This window comes from Scylla paramamosain, chromosome 15, assembly GCF_035594125.1.
Source record: "Scylla paramamosain isolate STU-SP2022 chromosome 15, ASM3559412v1, whole genome shotgun sequence".
Taxonomy (NCBI): domain Eukaryota; kingdom Metazoa; phylum Arthropoda; class Malacostraca; order Decapoda; family Portunidae; genus Scylla; species Scylla paramamosain.
Genome location: NC_087165.1, coordinates 8,346,012 through 8,366,011, shown reverse-complemented (window position 1 = coordinate 8,366,011; position 20,000 = coordinate 8,346,012). Strand labels below are relative to the sequence as shown.

The following is a 20,000-nucleotide window of genomic DNA, read 5'->3' as shown; positions in this document are numbered from 1 at the left end:
AGAGAGAGAGAGAGAGAGAGAGAGAGAGAGAGAGAGAGAGAGAGAGAGAGAGAGAGAGAGAGAGAGAGAGAGAGAGAGAGAGAGAGAGAGAGAGAGAGAGAGAGAGAGAGAGCGCATCTCCCCTTTATCAAATCATCAAAAATAAAGATACACAGTCAGCCAGTCAGTCAGTCAGTGTTCAAAGCAGTGAATGCATTACATCATCTGGGTGCAGGATTCTGCTGAAGAAAACTTACGGAAAGGCATGATAAAGTGAATGAATTATGAGAGACCACATACTTCAGTGATGTCAAGAAATTCAACTTCTAAAACAAAAGCATGTATTGATGTCTGGGTTGGTTTGGAGGACAAGGTGGAGTGAGGGAGGACCAGCCATGAATTGAGGAATTGGTTGGACAAGGTAGATAATGAAACACTACAAGAGCTTAATTCAGATTTTGTAGATGAATACACCTGTGTATATATATATACACATACGTGCATGCTGTCATGTGCACACATGCACCTATCCACGCACACACACATACACACACACGCATATATATGCACACACATACACACGCACACACGCACACACCCACACACACACTATAGAGCACAACCAACACAAAAAGAATAAAAGACACAGGCACAAGGAGAGACAACAGAAAGGTATGGGGAGGGAATACTGAGAAAGAAGAAAATGAACAGGAAGTGTAAGTGGCGGGTAACAAGCCCAAAGTTACAGGTGGCTGCGGTGAGTGATACCTTGGTCGGTGGTGAGAGTGAAGGGGGAGCTGGGAGAGGTAGGGAGTGTGATACCTGGCTGAGTGAGAGCCTGGAGGCCCGTCGTGCTGCCACCAGTGATAGCTGCCAAGGACGCTAGGTTCTGCACGTTCATGCCCAGCCCTGCACAGGAACACACGGAAACACCGCAGAGTGTTAGTTGGTCTTGCTGGCTGGGACCTCACCATGACAACCATAAACATGGACTCAAAACTCCACCAGCAGATAACAGGCTTTCCCAGGGGGCAACGCATCACTGTTCTCTCTGACACCCTTGGTCAATGTTAGGAAGCTTCATTTTTAAACTTATTCTTGTGATATTCTTTTGCTCTTACTCTTCTGCCTTCTTACGCTAACTGACTAGGAAGCTAGTTCATTACAGACAGCGAGAGAAGACTTGGCTGAAGCTGAGAAGACCCTGAGATGCCACATGTCTTTGCTATCTTGTTACTGAAGGAAATTTGTGTCCAGTGTTGGTTAGTCTAAAATGCACATCCACAAACCCACAAATGCAAAAAACACACACAAGGATGAAGCTCTAGGCCGGGTCAAGGGGACTGTCTGCTGCACTGCGTGTGCTTTATTAGTTTACTGATTAATACGTTGTAAAAAATATAATACGTACTTGTGAATTAAGAGCATGTTTTGTTAGTGCTTGCACCATTAATAAAGCTGCCTCTACACATTACTGTACTTACTTGATGTTTAAGGAATTAGTTGAAAATATCCATATGCCATAAATGCTTCAGTATGTTTTACCCTATGGTAACTGCATTTAGATCGAGAGGCATGCTTTGGTATACTACTGTGTATTATCACTATATTTTGTATTATTTTAGCCATCATGCCCTTCTGCTATTTTTCACGACTGAAATAAGCAACGCTGACATCTTGCAAGGTCTTCACCTCATACTTTCTTTCATATTCTCTTTTAAATAATAAACCAACAACATAATAAAGACTAGTTTAAAATAGTTTTCCACAATTATTGCACTGGAACTGATATTATGTCAATTTCATTTGCATTTTTTCCATTGTTCCAGCAGCATTTACTCCAAACACTGTGTAGACTTGCTGCTTATTGTTATTGTGGAGTTGGACAAGTACTTTGTAGTGTTTACTTCAACTATCCATCAGTACTTGTAATGAGCCACATTCTTAACAACTCAAGTAGCATATTGTGTTTCCGGTAGTGCAGCTTATATTTGTTTATCCACTGTATCAACCAAAGGTTTTTACTTAAAGGGACATGAAATTACAACACTAATGTACACAAGACAAAGAAACACATACAGTCCTATAAAAGCAAGCAGAATATGATTTCCAAGCAAGTTACCAGAAACACAAACATGTAACTTTTCTCAGCACCGCAGAGTGGTGGAGAGTTGAATGAGGGAGGGAAGTGCCATGCAAGAGATCACTTCCACATGACACAATGGAGTGGAGAGAACATACCTCCAGCCCAGCAACAATACCACACTGACCTGTGTTTTGAGAGCTCATGGATGCTAGAAGGCCCTGCAGACTGGTGTCCTGGGAGCCGTTGGTGGAGGTGGGGAGGTTGAGGCTGCTTAGGGAGCTGAGGCCACTCAGTCCTGTTGTAACAGAACTTGTACTATTAGGAATGATGAGATCTTTAACATTATATATTATACTAAAGATCAGGTTATGGCATTATCAGTAACTGCTGCTTCTATAACAATTTATTCTTTTGTCCGAGAGATTAAAAAGAAGTCATGTTCCACATAGTTTTTATGCAGATATGCAATATAAGCTATTATGATATGCATTTCATGAATCTACATATGACCATACTTTGTGGAACTTCTTAAAAGGGTCATGTCAGTAGTCCTGCCCATGTATCTCATTCTTGTACACTCTAGTCCTCTCATTCTCTCCGCTGTCTTATGACATCCTCTTTCAAATGCTCCTACACTCAGGTACTGTCAACAACTACACTATCCTTGAACAGTCAGCTGTACAAAGTCTTATCACACTGTCCACTAAGTTTTGTTCAGTATCCTAAATTGTTCAAAGAATGCACTTACTTATATACAAATGAAAAACATCACTACATCCATCAGTTAATATAGTTGCCAATCATCAGAGGGTGAAACCTTCTGACAACTGTGACAGCACTCTCTATAACCGACTGTACATCCTCCTCACTGATTCACACTTAAATAACTCCTTCAGGTACCCACACCATTGTGAGGTGTTGCAGTTTTCTGCCTCCATCAGTTCACATTTGAATTTTTTTCCTAGCAAAATTTTTTATATACTTTGATATGGAAATTAAAGTAATTCAAAATTAGATGTGGTTCAGACATATCTTCCTCAATTTTCAGACTTTGGTAACAAGAAAGAAAGAAAACTACATGATGCTGAATACCACACACTAAAATGGTAACAAAACATACCTGGAGAATCAAACATTTGCTGCGTAGCCAAGTTGCCCTGAGATGCAGCCAGAAGCTGCTGTACACTCACATTATTGAGTGAAGGCAGCTGCTGCAAGTTCCCAAGCTGGCTGGAAAGGCTGCTGGCTGTGGCTCCTGAATTGGTGGAGCTTCCCATTTGCTGCTGAAGCAACTGAAAGCACAACTGATTATAACATTATGTCATGGGCCTTCCCGTTGCCTTTCTTATAAGAAATTTGAAACTAAGTGAAAATGAACAATTCTGAAATTCCTCAGAGAAATGAATTTTCAAGGTAAATTAGGAATGTCACTTCATTAAGTAAAAGAAATAATAAATTGGAACTGCATCAATTATATTCTATAAATGGGATGAATCAAGGCTGTAAATCTACAACAAAGGATCTACAAACAGTTTTTAGTAACAAAGAAAGAACTGTACATCTACTGACATTAACAGAGACACAGGCTGTGCACTCTGATGTTTGCAGCAACACTCCTGTGTGGATCCTCTCAATGTAATATTCCAGCAAGAGCAATGCAAATCTAAATTGAAAATCTATGGGTTTTATCCAAGTTTTTGCAGTTATTTGTATAATTTAATTCAATGTTCAAGTTTATCATTAGTGAAAACATATACTAAAAATAATAATAATAATAATAATAATAATAATAATAATAATAATAATAACAAAAGTAAATAAGAAAAGAGCTGCAGCAGTAAATTCATTAAGATCCTTGATGGTATCACAACACAAGCAATGCTGTACAAATTAATTAATTTCTGCAACTTTTTAACATTACATACTGATTAATAAACTGTATTTAGTAATTTCTAATTATTTCTTGTTATGACAATTTTTCCAATGCTCATCAATCTTCCATAAGGAAAATATGCTTGTTACCAAGGCAGTGCACACACATACGTGACATCAGTTACATACATGCTGAAAGATTATTTTCATCTCTACCATTACTTTATAAAACAATCAGCTTTATGGAACAGTTCTTTAATCATGTGTTTCACCAAGAAATTATGAAACTCAGTGAACAGTAGCATGAGCCATTTTAGTCATTAGGTCATGTACAAGGAAAAAGCAATTATGGAATCATTCTTTGTAGATTAATTAAAAATAATGCTTATATATCCCCCATGACTTGCTCAGCTTCCCTATCCTTCATCCCTCATTAATATTTACCAACAGGGTTAAGGCAACTTGTTAATTATCTACACCAGAAGTTCTCAAACTTTATTGCTTAGTGGTGCACTAATGATATATTTTGGACTCTGACGGCACACCAACTCTACAGTCAGTGTATTATATACCTATCCATGAAAATTATGCTGTGCACTTGGAAAATAGTCATGGCACACTTCTGCACAGTTTGAGAATCACTGATCTACACCCATATAACCTGAAGTGCTCACCCTGTCTGTTTTGCATTCTGACACTAATGAGATAAGATTCTGGAATGAAGCATGTGCTACTCAAAATGGAATGATCAAGAGCCCTAACATCAGCTTGCCTACACTTAGTCCCTCATCAATATTTACAAACATGGTTAAGGCAAACAACTATCATGACTGGAAAGAAAATGACATCATCTTTACCTCTCATCTTTTTGTCACTAAGAGTATAACTAAGAGCATGCAAGATATGTTTGTATTACAAGCATTATAACTGGTGACAAGATCTCAGGTCATCCCCCCCCATAGAGATCTTTTCCTTCACTATGCACTCACTAAATAACAGCCTCATGCATCAATTCACAACACAGTATCTAGCCACGGACAGCCTCCTATTTCTAAGTGAGAGAAAATTACACGTTTGAAATGGCCTCTCCATGAATGACTGAAAATGCCAAGTCTTGCAGAAGGGTGAGAATGAATAAGGGCACAAATTACTGGATGTGACATCATGAACCTGCCTTGTTTCTGACTTCATATTAGCCATATGAAGGGTGCTACAGCTTATGCATTATGTTGACAAGAGTGGGAAGAATGACCTACAAAGCAATGTGAGGCAAAATGAGGCATCACTGAATATAACATGAAAACAACAGCAAGAAATTACTACACGTTTTTCTTACTGATATTTTTTTTAATATGCTCAATATAATAAGGAAATAAATCAAGTGCTAAGGATCTATATAAACTGCAGGACAACCTCAGCAGATCTCCTTTCACAGTATATCTAAGAGCCTAAGACATGAGGCTGCAATTTCACTAACCAGTAGGAACAAAAGGTGAGCAACTCTGCCCTATAAAAAACATAAGAAAATAAGTGAAGCTGCAAGAAGCCATCAAGCCTATATGTGGCAGTCCCTGTATGTGTGTGTTTGCAAGTGACAATTTGAAATCTGTAAAGGTTGCTGAGTCATGCTTGTTTCTGAATGATCTTCATGTAACTGACTACTGTTTATACCTTTGTGCTTTATTCTGTGCCATAATGGTGGTAATGGTGATGATGATGATGATGAAAAGAGTTTGACGTGAAACATTATCATACTGGAGGTTGTGGAAATGTACTTCATCATCATCACTATCATCACTGTCATCATTATTGTGTTTGTTTAATGTCTTTATTTTACCATACAGACCTTGATAGCTTATAAGTCTCTGCCACTTTTAAAGGTACAGTAAATAATCATAATAATAATAATAATAATAATAATAATAATAATAATAATAATAATAATAATAACAATAACAATAACAATAATAATAATAATAATAATAATAATAATAATAATAATAATAATAATAATAATGATAATAATAAATAAATAAATAAATAAATAAATAAATAAATAATAAATAAATACATACATACATACAGAAATGAATAGATAAAAAAAAAAAATCTAATCTCAGGAGAGCATCCAGTTCTCAATTCTTGAAGCAATATCAGTTTAGTGTACTTATGTCAAACAACCTGGAATTAAATCTTTATTGAAACAAGCATTTTTCTTATAAAGATTAAAGAATTTTCATATCAGGCTGCCATGCACACACACACACACACACACACACACACACACACACACACACACACACACACACACACACACAAACAGCAGCACACATACATCTAATATAGGACATTAGGAAAGCAGGACTCCACTGATAACTTGATAAATAAAAAAAAAAAAAAAAAAAAAAAAAAAAAAAAAAAATATTATATATATATATATATATATATATATATATATATATATATATATATATATATATATATATATATATATATATATATATATTCTAAGAGCAAAATTTCACACTTGTTAGCTTCCATGCCAAGAACACACATGACAGCCTTGCTAAGGAGGAGCTCACTATATACACTGCTGCTATGCTGTGGACATCCAGTACTGTAAACAACAATACTAACAACAGAGCAAAAGAGGCATCACACTCACAGCCAGATACTGAGGCCCGAGAGTGACCAAGTTGTTAGCTGAGGAGACGCTCTCTCTCCCACGATCTCTCTCTCTCTTCAAAGACAGAGAAAGGCTTATAAAATGTCCACTCCTCAGTTCATCAATACTAAGAGTCAGGGTGGTGACCAGATTTCATGCTGAGTAACACTGATTAGTGCAATACCCTGAGGGCAGGTGGGGCTTTGTAGAAATGTTTCCCTGAGGAGCTTCATGATAGGTGTTATCAATGCATTCTGAGGCATTCACTGGGACTTCCATTGAAAAAAACAGTGATTTATAAAAGTTATACATCTCCTAATTACATGTAACTACCAGCTTCAGGAAAGAGGATCGTACAATAAAAACACTCATAGCACAATCGTCAAAATGACACATTGTAAAACACATAATCTCTTTCCTTTTGATCTGAAAGAATCACATTCTCGTACATAAATTCCCTTTGCTGCCACAACAGCTGAGCCACACAATACATCAGACTGCCTGACAGGACAGCAGTATCATGGATGTGATTAAGAGAAGGAAGAAAGTGAATGGATATGTATAAATGGGAATAGCATGTGAAAGTTTCTTATGTACCACCAATGATATGAACTTTTGCTAGTACTTACAGTGAGTTAAACCAATGACAGCCCATCATACAAAGGACTAGAAGAGTACAAGGAGCCATTTTAGAAGATCATGATGGAAAAGAAACCTGTCCTGGTTGAAATGAGGCTTAAAAATAACTTTCAAAAGCCTTCCTGCTAAATGAACTACTCAAGTCTTTCATTATATTTAAAATTGAGTGTATGTGTGTGCTGATCCATGGCCAGCGATCAGAATCACTGAAAACATGAAGCAGACATGCAAGAAACAGACAGCTCATGAAAAGATGTCATGTCCATAAGAAAAATGGTGAAATTTGAAAAACCCAACTATTCCAAAAGTTACTGACAAAATATATACTGGAGGACAATCAGGCATCAGGAAGAAGTGAGGCTCTCTGTACTATTAGTGTGTAGGTTGTGCTCAGCTGAATAAAGTCAGCTTGAGGTGAACTCTAGTCATCTGTATGCACATCTGTAAATTCCTCCAACACATTTTATGGAGTACACAGCTACAAGTACAGATAACGCACATATAGTAAAGCCCAAAAAATCTGATGTTTGCAAAGATTCAGACTGATCCTTAACATGAAAAGTCCCACACTAACTTATGCTCCTCAGCACTTCCATGGGGTTCACGGTGTATCGTGTACTGCTAGATATGATCCACAAGAAGTATTTGAAGTAACTTGTGATACTATAAACTGAAGAGTGCAATTTTTAATTCTATGATTGTGTGGAAAACTCAGTGTAAACTCTGGCAATTTCATGAAATGTCTTTTGACAATAATAACATTTATGTGGAAACATTATGAAAAGAAGCCTGACAAATGACACTGCCAAAAGAAACTTTCAAAAAATGAAATACATTAGCAAGACAGCATAAAAAAGAAACAGATAGAAAGGTGATTTGTGACTGCGAATTTTGATCAACATGTGCAATATAAGGAATTTCATTGTTCAAGGAGACTAAACATTGAAGGAATAATGTGAAGTGTCATGCATGTGCATACAGTGACACAGGCACTCCACAACACTCCCACTTCTCCTAGACAATGCACACACAGGAAGCAGAAAGGCAGTCTGTCAGGATGTACTGCTCAGGACTGTTCAGGCAGCCTGAAGTTCAGATTAGGGAACTTTCTGCACTAAGTTGATATATCCTTTATATGAAGTAAAAATGACTAACATTACATCTGATCACTCATCCTGATAAAAAAAAAAAAAAAGGCATATAGAAGCTCCTCAAAATGAGAAGAGAACTCAGTCTTTAAGGCCTGCAATAACCTGATTGTGATTCCATGCACTCTGGAAAATAACAAAATGAGGAAATAAGGAAAAAACTGCTTTAAATATAAGTATGGAGCATGAACAGTGTACTCATTGCAGCCATAAGTGTGCTGTAAGCATGCGAGCTGTGTCTGTGCTGTGAAATGTTATTTGAAGATAAAATGCACCACACTGGGTCATTCAGTATGCAAAAAAATAAAATTGTTATGCAGTTCATGCAGTTACACTGCATGGTTCAATCTGAGGCAGCAGCAAGTCTTGCTCCAGGAGTAGTACAGATACTCGCCAGTGAGAAATGAAGTGAAAATTGTGTCAGACTGAGGTGAACTATTATGTGTGAGGAAACCAGCAGGAAGGCAAGCCAGGCAACATAAGCCTAGTGTGCTGCAACACTTAAACATACCAGAGATATAAAACCAAGAGTGGGAAAGTTTTATAAAAAACAAAAGCATGGCTCAGGGAGTGGTGGCTTGGTGACATACTAACCAATGCCTACATGGCATGGACAGCCTTGAGAGATGTAACACAACACTGACAGGGAAGGTTTGGCCCTTAGACTTAACTGTAGGAACTTTATGCAGAGGAAAATTACTGTGTAAATGAAATCTATCTCTGGCCACAGCCAACATTAATAAAAGGACATGTACGGCCGTGTACAACAGGCTTGTGAGATTTGTACTGGTTACTTTAGAAGGACCACATCTTTTGTTTGATTAAACTTCATTCTGCTGGAAATGTATCATTGGTACATTGGGAAATTAAGGATTTGTTTGATTTATGTGTGGCACAAATTAATTGTAGAATTAAAAGGCCCTTGTTTGTGGGCTGGTGGGGGGAGGGTCCAAGAGGGGCAAAGCTTCCTCAGTTTTGAGGTTAGACAAATGCCCATGGGGATTCCACCGGGTGGCCAGGACACCCATGTTGCTATGGCAAAGCCCTTAAAGTAATTTTCCTCAAAAGCATCTGCTCTTGCCCTTAGACTTGTTTTGCTTGCCATGTATGGTTTGTTTTGGCCTTCCCTGCCAACAATCCCCCATTCTTAGCAAGTCCCCCACTTGGTGGTGGCAGGAGGGAGGCACAAGTGAAAAAGATGAAGGTGGCATTCTGCGTTTTTACCATTTTCTGACATGACTTGTATAGCTATTGCTTTCAAAGGCAGTGAATGTAGCGAAGACATTTATTATTGAATTATTTAGATCCATACACTGCAGCAGGCAACATACCAGACCCTTACATGTTGCTAAGTAATCATTATGTAACTGATTCCCAAGTCACATGAATATGACTAATGCATGTGTACTGCATGTGACCAAATGACATGCCGAGAAATTATGTGTATCATTCTGATGTAATATGTAGCAAACCAGTACTGTGAAGCTTCCTGTCAAATGTATGGTTTAGTAGTGGACTATGAAAGCATTAATGTAAAGAACAAACTCAAGATAGCTTGCATGCCGTCAGTTACTGAAGCATCTGAGCTGTGCAGGTATTAGTACTATATTACATTACTGCTCAAAAGCTCTCTTCAATGGCAGGCTGCACTACTCACAGCGAGATACTGCGGGCCCAAGGCGGCGAGGTTGTTAGCCGAGGCAACGTTCCACAGGTTCTGGGTCACCTGCTGTAACCGCTTGGCATCCTTCTCCTTCTGTGTGTCGGCAAACTTCACCACCAGTGGGGAGGAGCAGCCCTGAGGAGTGAAGCATGGGTGAGGGAAAACATTCAAAAGCTGTAATTTACACCTGATGTGAGTTACTGGTGACTTAATGAGGCCAGTTCGGAGAGCTAATGTCTTTGAAACGGCAGAGTGGTGAGCCTCTTGTGTCCCTCCACTCCCCACACACTTCCACTCAGAAATGTGGTAGGGATTCAAGGTGGATGACATGCAGAGAGAGAGAGAGAGAGAGAGAGAGAGAGAGAGAGAGAGAGAGAGAGAGAGAGAGAGAGAGAGAGAGAGAGAGAGAGAGAGAGAGAGAGAGAGAGAGAGAGAGAGAGAGAGAGAGAGAGAGAGAGAGAGAGATGACTATGATATCCAACAGAATCAGCTAATTAAAACCAATAGATAAAAATTACTAACATGGTAAACTATGACAAATCATGCTTCCTCTTGGTCTCAGTCTCTACACTATAATCTCTTCATAAGCAATACAATTATGAAAGAAAATGAACAAATTGCGTACTTCTGAATTTATAAATATTTCAGGAGTTATGTAACGGCCAAGATGTTATTGTGTGTGTGTGTGTGTATGTGTGTGAGGGGCAGGTTGTGAAGGACTGAGAGGAAGGCAGGTTATAAGGTGCTGTGAGGGAGACTGACTGTGAGGGGCTGTGATGGAGGGAGACTGGGTTGAGGGAGAGAGGCTGTGGAGTTGAGAGGGGCTGTGAGGGAGGGAGATTGGGATGAGGGAGACAGGCTGTGAGGGGCAATGAGGGAGGGAGAGAGGCTGTGAGGGATTGTGAGGGGCTGTGAGGGAGAGAGAGGTTGTGAGGGGTTATGAGAGGCTGTGAGAGAGGGAGAGAGAGGCTGTGAGGGGCTGCGAGGGGTTGTGAGGGGCTGTGAGGGAGGGAGAGAGAGGCTGTAAGGGGTTGTGAGGGACTGTGAGGGAAGGAGATGGATGGCCTTCTTTGTCTTCCTCCTCCCATCACGAGAGGAACATGTCAAGGCCAAGATTGATGGCATATTTAAAAGTCTTCTAATAAGTCTGAATGCCGAGGAAACACGCAGGCTGGATCATTACGAGGCCGCCTAATGCCGGGGATCGTGTTTGCATCATAAAAGCGAGGAATTGGCATGAATAATGAAGACGTTGCAAAGTAATTTAGAAACATTATGCAGTTAATGAATGATGGATCAAGGCTCTACCAGTGAGAGAATATTAATTTTCAGACGCCATAGGCAACACTAGATATCTGAAAAAAAGTGAAAGGTACCAAGCGATTTTTGTTCAATTATGAAACATTGGGATAGTGAAACAATGATAATATAATTATTTCTTATTTTTTGGTGAGAAGAAAATATATCACAACGTAAGCCCGCTCTCGATAATACTACATTTTTACTTCTCCAGTTTTCTTCCCTTAATCTTTTATTTTCATATATTTCAACACTTATACTATCTGTCTGTCTGTCTCTCTATTTTCTAAAGCACTAGGGAGATTAACCCTAAAATAAAATATAATAAAACAAAGTAAAATAAAATAAAAATACTCCCGTGCATTTTCTCTCCCAGTCTCCCCTAACAAAATATAAGCGTAGGATTCCAGAAAGAAGAAACAATTAAGGAATCCTCATTTACATTAACCCATATCGACCGAACCAACCCGTTGCTTGGCAGAATTAACCCGTAAGATGCGTAGTGCGTACCTCCATGGTCTGCGAGTGGTGCATCTTCTTGATGGCGTTGATGGCGCACTGACGCGTGGAGAAGGTGACGAAGGCGCAGCCCTTGCTCTGGCCGTTGTTGTCTCGGAGCACCGTGCACTCCTCGATGGTGCCGTGCGAGGAGAACATGACCCGCACGTCCTGCTCGCTGTACCGCTTGCTCAGCATCCCGATGAAAAGCTTGCGTTCTAGTATGAGGGAACAGGACAGTGAGAGGAGGCCACGAGGATGATGCAGTCTATATATACTACGAGGGTGTTGGTGCGTAATAAGCGATGGATGCAGAGGAAATAGGAGTGTAAGGATAATTCAGTCTATATATGGTTAGAGGGAAGATCAGCGTAAGGAAAGGCTAAGAGAATAGTGCAATCTATTCTACGTGACTATTGGTGTGAAATTAGTGGACAGGGAATGATGAATGCGTAAGAAATAGGAGCGTAAAGCTATGAGGGTGATTTAGTGCATATATGTAGTTGTATGTGCGTAAGAAATGGGCGTATAAGAGAAGGCTACGAGGAGAATTCAATCTATAGGCGTTTACAGCACTGATCACCTCTACATCACTGATCTGGATCTGAATTTGATCTGGATTCGTTCAGTGTAAAAAGAACGCTCGCGGCCATAACTGATCAAAGCAATAACAACACAAGCATGTCGCTGCCCAACTGTCGCAAGCGGCAGACTGTTGATGCTCGCCACTGTGCTCTAAGCAACTGTAAACGAGGACTACAGCCTACATTTTCTAAGAAAGATGGGTCAAGAAGGCCACCAATGAGTCCCAGCCACATGCCTAATCAGGCAGCGCAAGACTGGGTTCCATACCTGGCCATTAAGTTTCACACAAAGCTCTCTTCACATACAGTAAAAAGAAAGTACTCGCTGTAATGAAGTATAAAATGATAAAATGAGAAAATATTCAGACGTAAGGTGACATTAGCCTGGCCCGCGTGCTGTCTGACACTATTGACACCAATACTGAACCAGTTTAAAAGTAAACATGCATTATTTTCGACTGAACAAATATTATCTTCCTTTGCCTCATCATGTAGTCGTTGGTAGAGGCGATAATTATAATATCTCTTGTTTCTGGTAACTTACCACTACTATACACATTCTGTGCCTACAGCAGCATTCTACAACGATTAATTACCATTCAGTTTGTTCCTCAGATATATCAACCGTTTTCTTGCGGGTGTATTTTCGTAAATAATTCCCAAGTAGAGGCTGTTCAGCCGCTAATAATAGCCGCAGCCAACAACTTTAGCAGATGTTGTCTACTATAACCCACCTCCGGACCCAGATCATCCAGATCATGATCCGGATCACTCAGATCAGAGTAATAGATCAAAATGTAAATACAACACGGGCCGCGCGATCAGATCAGTGATCACGGTAAAGAGAAGATACCTTGTGTATGCCTGTTCTGGCCACTGGAAATAGGAGCTTAAGAGGAAACAACGTGTGATTCACTCTATTTCACGAGGCCGTTGGTGTGAAATTAGTGGACAGGGAGTAATGGCTGCGTGAAAAATAGGAGAATAAGGGAGAGTTACGATTACCCAGCATATACAGCTATGAAATTAGCAGCAGAAAGCGTCTTAAGAGAGGCAAGGGAGGCTGGGTATGAGGCGAATATGGAAATGTGACGTAACTGTTGGTGGTACGTATAGCATTGATAACAATGACTCACCGTTTCTGTTCTCGGTGTCGGCTGGTTTCATCTGGATCGGGTGATGCATCTGTGGGAGAGAAGGTACAGGTGAGAACTGGTGAGGTGCGTGCAAGGTAAAGTGTGACTCTCTCTCTCTCTCTCTCTACTACAAGATTAATAACTACTACTGTCACTATAACAATGGTTACTACTATTGTTGCTATAACTATTATTACTATTACTAAAACTACAATACAACAACAGTTACTACTATTACTACTACTACAGCTACTACAACTAGGAGAGAGAGAGAGAGAGAGAGAGAGAGAGAGAGAGAGAGAGAGAGAGAGAGAGAGAGAGAGAGAGAGAGAGAGAGAGAGAGAGAGAGAGAGAGAGAGAGAGAGAGAGAGAGAGAGAATTTTTCTCTTTCCTTCTCTTCCATTCCTCATTTCTTCCACCTCCTAGAATCTACGCATCTCAGGCTGGAAAACACACGGAAATGCCCGAAAAACCCTGGAAATTGGGGGAAATATTGACGAAGAGACACGGGGAAGGAGGGTGAAAGGTCTCGGTCAGGGTCCATGTTTTCATATTATGCAGGGTGGGAATGATTTGAAAGTGGCAAGTAACAAAATGAAGTGGAGACTGAAAGATGTAGGGTGGGATAACTTTCAGGTTGATCTGAATGAAAGAAGCTGGGATGATGTAAGTGTGCATGATGTGGAGCACCTGAATGAGAAACTGGTTGAGGACGTGCGGAGTGCTGCTGAGAACCAGAATAGGCAGAAGAAGGAGAGTATGTAACCAATGGTGGAATGATGAAATCAGAGAGGCTAGGAAGGGGCAGAAGAGAATGAATACACAATGTAGAGTGCTGAGGAAAAAGAGGCATAAAAGCGATGAGGCGGAGAATGAGTATCTGAATGCATGGACAACGTATATGAAGCTACAGATACTACGAGTTCATGAGAAGTGAAAATATAACAGGCAGTGCTGGTATGGAGAGTCTGAAAGTGAATGGTGAAGTTATAACAGAGAAGGAAGGATTCAGGGAGGCAATCAGACAGTTCTGGGAAGAAGTGGGTGGTGTAGGTGAGGTGTTTGTTGTGAGGGAAGGATGTGTGACACTGGAGAGGAAGAATACAGATGAACTGGATGAGACAATCAGCAGGGAGGAGGTGGAGAAATGTGTGAAAAAGGCAGAAGAATGGTAAGGCAGCATGAGGTACCCTATGAGATATATAAAAATGGAGGGGAAGTTGTGACTGACAGGATGACTGAGGTATTTAACTAGCTGTGGAAGGAGGAGAAAGTGCCAAGAATGTGGAATGAATGCAGGGTGACTCTGCTGCATAAGGAAGGATACAAGAGCAAGAGTTGAGTAACTATAGGCCAGGTGCGTTAGTGAATACAGTAGGCAAAGTGTTCAGTGCAGTGTTGAATGAGATATTGTGTTAATGGATTGAGAGTGCTGGAGTGCTAGGTGAGGAACAAAATGGGTTTCGTGTGGACAGGAGAGCTGAGGATAATATGTTTGTGGTGAATGAAATGATTGAGAGAAAAAAAGAGGGACGGAGGTAAATTGCATCTAGATTTTCTGGATATAGAAAAAGCTTATGATAGGGTGAAATAAATGCTAGGTAGGGAAATGCTAGGTAAAGTCTTATTGGGTTGAGTGCAAAGGTAGTCAACATAGTGCGTGACATGTATGCTGACACGAGAGCTAAATACAGACTAAGAAAGAGAAACAGATTGGGCGAAGAATGAGAAGAGTCAGGCAAGGATGTATATTGTCACCAACCCTTTTCAGCCTGTATACAGAGGAGTTAGCAGCCAGAATGAAAATAATGAATGCGGGAATAAGTGGGGGGAATCACAAGATATGTTTTTTTTTTAAATTTTTTTTAATTTTTTATGCAGATGATGTAGTGTTTATGAGTGAATCGGCAGATGAGCTCCAAAGTTTGCTGGTGTTGTAGATGGGTATAAAAGAGACTTAGGAGTTAGGTTTAGCAGTGAGAAAAGTAAAGTAATGGTTGTGAATAGGTCAGAGAATGAAAGTAATGAGGTGTGGAGAACTGGAGGGAATGAATTGAAACAGGCACAAGAATACAAGTACTTAGAGATGTGGATGGAAGCCTGGGTGGTGATCTCTTCCGAGCTAGGACACAGTGTATAGATGTGAATGCAAAGAATTACAGATGGTCTGAATCCCGCTGTAAAGTGTGCCAGACGAGTGACATGGAGTATGTGGTACTGGAGAGCTATGAAAGAGATAGGATAGAGATGATGCAAGTGATTCTGACTGAGTTAGCGCATAATAGGAATGAAAGAGTGGAGAAGACAGGTGGGGAATGGATGTTGGTGTTGCCGGGACTGTGCAGAGACGATGAAAGGATGATTGTGGTTGTGGAAGAGTTTCTGGAGAGAATGTGGTGTGCCAGATGTAAGGACAATAAGTGTAAAGGATACTATTCGTTTTTTTCTGCTTGTCTTTTGTCTGTCTTCTACAGAAGTTGTCGATCCAAGGGCCTGGTTCAGGAGCGATCCCGAGCCACTTGTAGCATCAAGATCAAGATCATAATGGGCGCTCTGAACGGGGCTGCACCTGTCAATTTATTTAAGCCTTATTTGAAGCATTCTGGAGGTCATTTATATATTTTCGTAGTTAATTCTGGTTTTCCATCACGTCTGAGTCAGGAAACAGCCGGAATTTAAGCTAAATATTGATGTACAGACAGGAAGGGAGGCAGGGAAAATGTTCGTCTCGGCCCTTATATTTACGTAACGGAATTAATTTTGAAAATCGCGAGAAGAAAGAAGACGCCCAGAATGGAATGCACTACATATTCTGACGTGCTCTATACTTTAACTAATACTGTGAATATCAAAACATTTCCGGGTCGATTAATAATAACGAAAAAATACAAAAAATAATATGTAACTTTTACGAACGGCGCCACAAAAAGACTAAAATACTGAGAAAGAAAACATAGCCAGACTAGATTCTATTACATATTCTGAATAAAAAAATGTTTCTATATAAATAAAGAAAATACAAATTCCTCGTCGTATAAAGAAAATAATTTTTCAAATCTAGCAACGGACTTATTATAAATTTGAAGATATGAATTGCTAGACTAGATCTTATTGGATATTATTAATTGGGATATGTTTCTTATATTTTTTAAGTCTTAAATTAAATACCAAAATAATCCTAGGCGTGCTAATAAGAAAAAAAAGTGAAAATAAATAAAGTGACGAACTTGTTAGTTTTTCGAGAAACAAAAACACAGCTGGATAAGATTTTATCATATATCATAACTTGATATAGTTTTCTGATAATAAATCAAATATCAAAACAAGGCTAAAACCATTAATAAAAAGTAAAATAATAATATGGCGGCGAAATGTGTTTTTTTTTTCATCTCATACCTACCTCCTCCTCCTCCTCCTCTTCCTTCCTCCTCATGCACTTCCTCTCTTCACCACCACCTCCTCCTCTTCCTCTTCCTAAACACCACAGAAAACACCCTAGAAACACCTGGAAACCCCTGGAAGTTACACTAAATAATGACAGGTAGAGACGGGAAATTTTTACCTTAGCCGCGGCAGGGCGGGGCCGGGCATGGCGGGGACCGGCGGGGCGGGGGAGGGGCGCCAAGGATACCGTGGTGTGATGTGGTGTGGTGGTGTGGTGTGGATAACAATGCACTCCCACCCGCTTCACTGCCCTGTATGTGTGTGTGTGTGTGTGTGTGTGTGTGGCGCCGATCTGAGACGGGCAGTATAATTGGTGTTTAAAGCCCAATGCTCTCTCTGTGTGTGTGTGTGTGTGTGTGTGTGTGTGTGTGTGTGTGTGACGTTGAAGACTGTGTCGCCAGTGAAAACTGTTGTCTTGTTTACAATAACTACGTGTATTTATATGGCTAACGTTTTATTTTATTTATTTGTTTATTTTCAAGGGAGTTTGGTGTTGTTGTTTTTAACTCTAAAATGTTTACTGTTATTCTTTTTTGTGGACATGTGTGGTTGTCTTCAGCAAACTCAAGATCTACGTGTACTCGTATGTGGGTCTAGTTTTCTTACGAGGCTATGTGGCTGTTCTTCTTGACGTCGCTAACTATCTTTTACTTATTGATTTCTATTTTACTGAATAGCGTAGTGTTATTCCTCGTCTGAGTTTCCACCACTACACTGTCAACGTAACCTACACTAACCTGACCTGACATAACCCCTCAACGATACGTAAGTGACAAAGGTGTACGCTTGTAAGACACGTGTGACTACTACTACCTCACGTGCTGTCCATGTACGAGTATAACTGCTTCTATTATCGCTTTAAATGAGCCAACAGTCTATTCGTCCTCCAGATTAACAAAACGATTTCTACTATTACTTTAGTTACTGTTTCCATTGTTAAGTGAAGCGTTACTATGACTCATCAAGGCAGAATAAGGAATGCTAAGAAATACTACCACTGTATCTATAAATGTAGGAAATCTTAACACGTATACTCACTCCAGGAAGTGTCTTGATGTTGTGCATTGCGTTCTGTGCCTCCAGCGCCGCCTTCCTTGTGTAGAAAGTGACGAAGCAGCAACCTGTGAGGGACGGGAGGAGAGCAAGGTGGGTTAATGGCAATTCTCGCAGGTCTTAATATCACGAGTCTAAAGCGACATCCATACTCAGTTAAGTGAAGCGTTACTGTAACTCATCAGGGTAGAGTGAGAAATAATAAGAAAGCGACATCCATTCTCAGTTTTCCCGATAGTTGCAAAGGCCGCAGATATGAATAATTAGGTTCTCATGGGTGTTTTTTTTTTTTTTCATATATTTAATGCAGAATCTTTGTTTACCTACCACGGTAATCATGAAAAGACCCTTGTGACATTTGGAAATAGTCCTTATGAGAGAAAGTGCGGGAAAACTGCGCGTGTGGAGTCGGGCTTATTCACTTCACCCTTGCATACAACGAGACACACACACACACACACCAGAAGTAAAATACATGAATTCAATATGCACACTCATCTTTACCACTGCACCTCCTCCCATCCATACACACAACAAATGAGAAAATACACAGTAAATTAATATAACCTCCTCCTAAGCTAAACACACAAACACACATAACAACAAAGCAAAAGACAAACTTAATATGATTCATCTATATAATCTCCCCACAACACACACACACACACACACACACACACACACACACATACACACTTACACACTCGTAAACACACACAACAATGGCATATACGATCCAGGGAAGGAGGAGACAACAAAGCACGGAAAGAATACAAAAGAAGAAGGAAAGAAGGAAAAAAAAAGAAAAGAGAAAAAAAGAGATGCACATCATATTTCGCCTCCAAAACCTGGCGACATCTTGGCGTAAGAGGATTTGGCCCAAAGTGTTACGCCTGAGAGAAGGTTTAAGACGCTGCTGTAAGAATGACGACCGCAACCCGGAATATTCTTTTTAGCTGCGAATATTCCTTTACCTCTGCGCTGTTTTCCTCCGCGGCACTACCTACGCACGTAAGCTCCCCCCATACGCCGGAAGAGGAAGAGGAGGAGGAGGAGGAGGAGGAGGAGGAGGAGGAGGAGGAGGAGGAGGAGAAGGAGGAGGAGGAGGAGGAGGAGGAGGAGGAGGAGGAAGAGAGGACCCGTCGTGATGGTATGTATTCTATTAATGTTATTCTTTTATCTTCACGTGTTGAGTTCAAGGGTGTTTGGAGGAGGAGGAGGAGGAGGAGGAGGAGGAGGAGGAGGAGGAGGAGGAGGAGGACAGAGGTAACCATGTCATAGTCTCCCTCCATGAAAACCAAAGTAACTTCCACTAGACCCAGTTAAAAAGTTGCTAAGATAAAATACAGAAGCCTTTCAGAATGCGAGTCTCCACTATTATATTCTATCAGTCCTTTTTTAACGGCTTTATTTGAGAATACGGCAAGGCTGACTAAATATACGCATCCTCTTACCACTCATTCTTGGGAACTCCTACTTATACATTCCCTCCCTACCAGTCTATATAGGTCTGTATTGAAAAACGCTTTGCTCTCTCACCACGACTATTTTCAAAGGCCACTGAGGTGATAAGCCTGATTTTTAAGACTGTTTGTCCTGCTAATAATGTAGATGTATTGTTAATCTGCCACTAGAACCGTAAAAACACCTTTAAAAACCAGTGTAACTTCAGGTAGAGCCTTCTGAAAGTAGTGGAAGTGCTGGGCAGAAGTGTTTCAGAATATGCTTCTGTCTGAAAATGCTGAAGGATTGACTGGGATAAAGGTGTCACGTTCAGAGAGAGAGAGAGAGAGAGAGAGAGAGAGAGAGAGAGAGAGAGAGAGAGAGACCGGGGCAGCTTCAGCCAAGTAAGAATAAGTCACACATTACTGATTGCCTTCTACATTTCCCACGAGACAAGTGACCGGAGGGTGGATGGCTGGAGTGAATGGCTG

General features: G+C 40.3%; 1 protein-coding gene across 12 annotated transcripts in view; it reads right to left on the bottom strand.

The window, feature by feature from the left end:
* Nucleotides 1-20,000, bottom strand: part of LOC135107359 (CUGBP Elav-like family member 2) — a 142,609-nt gene that overhangs the window by 13,656 nt on the left and 108,953 nt on the right. For 8 of the 12 annotated variants that reach the window (XR_010271722.1, XR_010271723.1, XM_064017103.1 and 5 more), the window contains 8 exons: nucleotides 18,052-18,134; nucleotides 13,570-13,618; nucleotides 11,862-12,067; nucleotides 10,047-10,187; nucleotides 6,603-6,677; nucleotides 3,186-3,357; nucleotides 2,250-2,360; nucleotides 748-888 (listed from right to left, as the gene is read on the bottom strand). Coding sequence is in view for 10 of the 12 variants with exons in the window: in XM_064017103.1 (XP_063873173.1) it covers nucleotides 748-888; nucleotides 2,250-2,360; nucleotides 3,186-3,357; nucleotides 6,603-6,677; nucleotides 10,047-10,187; nucleotides 11,862-12,067; nucleotides 13,570-13,618; nucleotides 18,052-18,134 (978 nt within the window). In the remaining 2 variants the exon portion in view is untranslated. The remainder of the gene's footprint in view (nucleotides 1-747; nucleotides 889-2,249; nucleotides 2,361-3,185; nucleotides 3,358-6,602; nucleotides 6,678-10,046; nucleotides 10,188-11,861; nucleotides 12,068-13,569; nucleotides 13,619-18,051; nucleotides 18,135-20,000) is intronic. The other 4 variants (XM_064017107.1, XM_064017110.1, XM_064017111.1 and 1 more) reach the window with 3 other exon arrangements.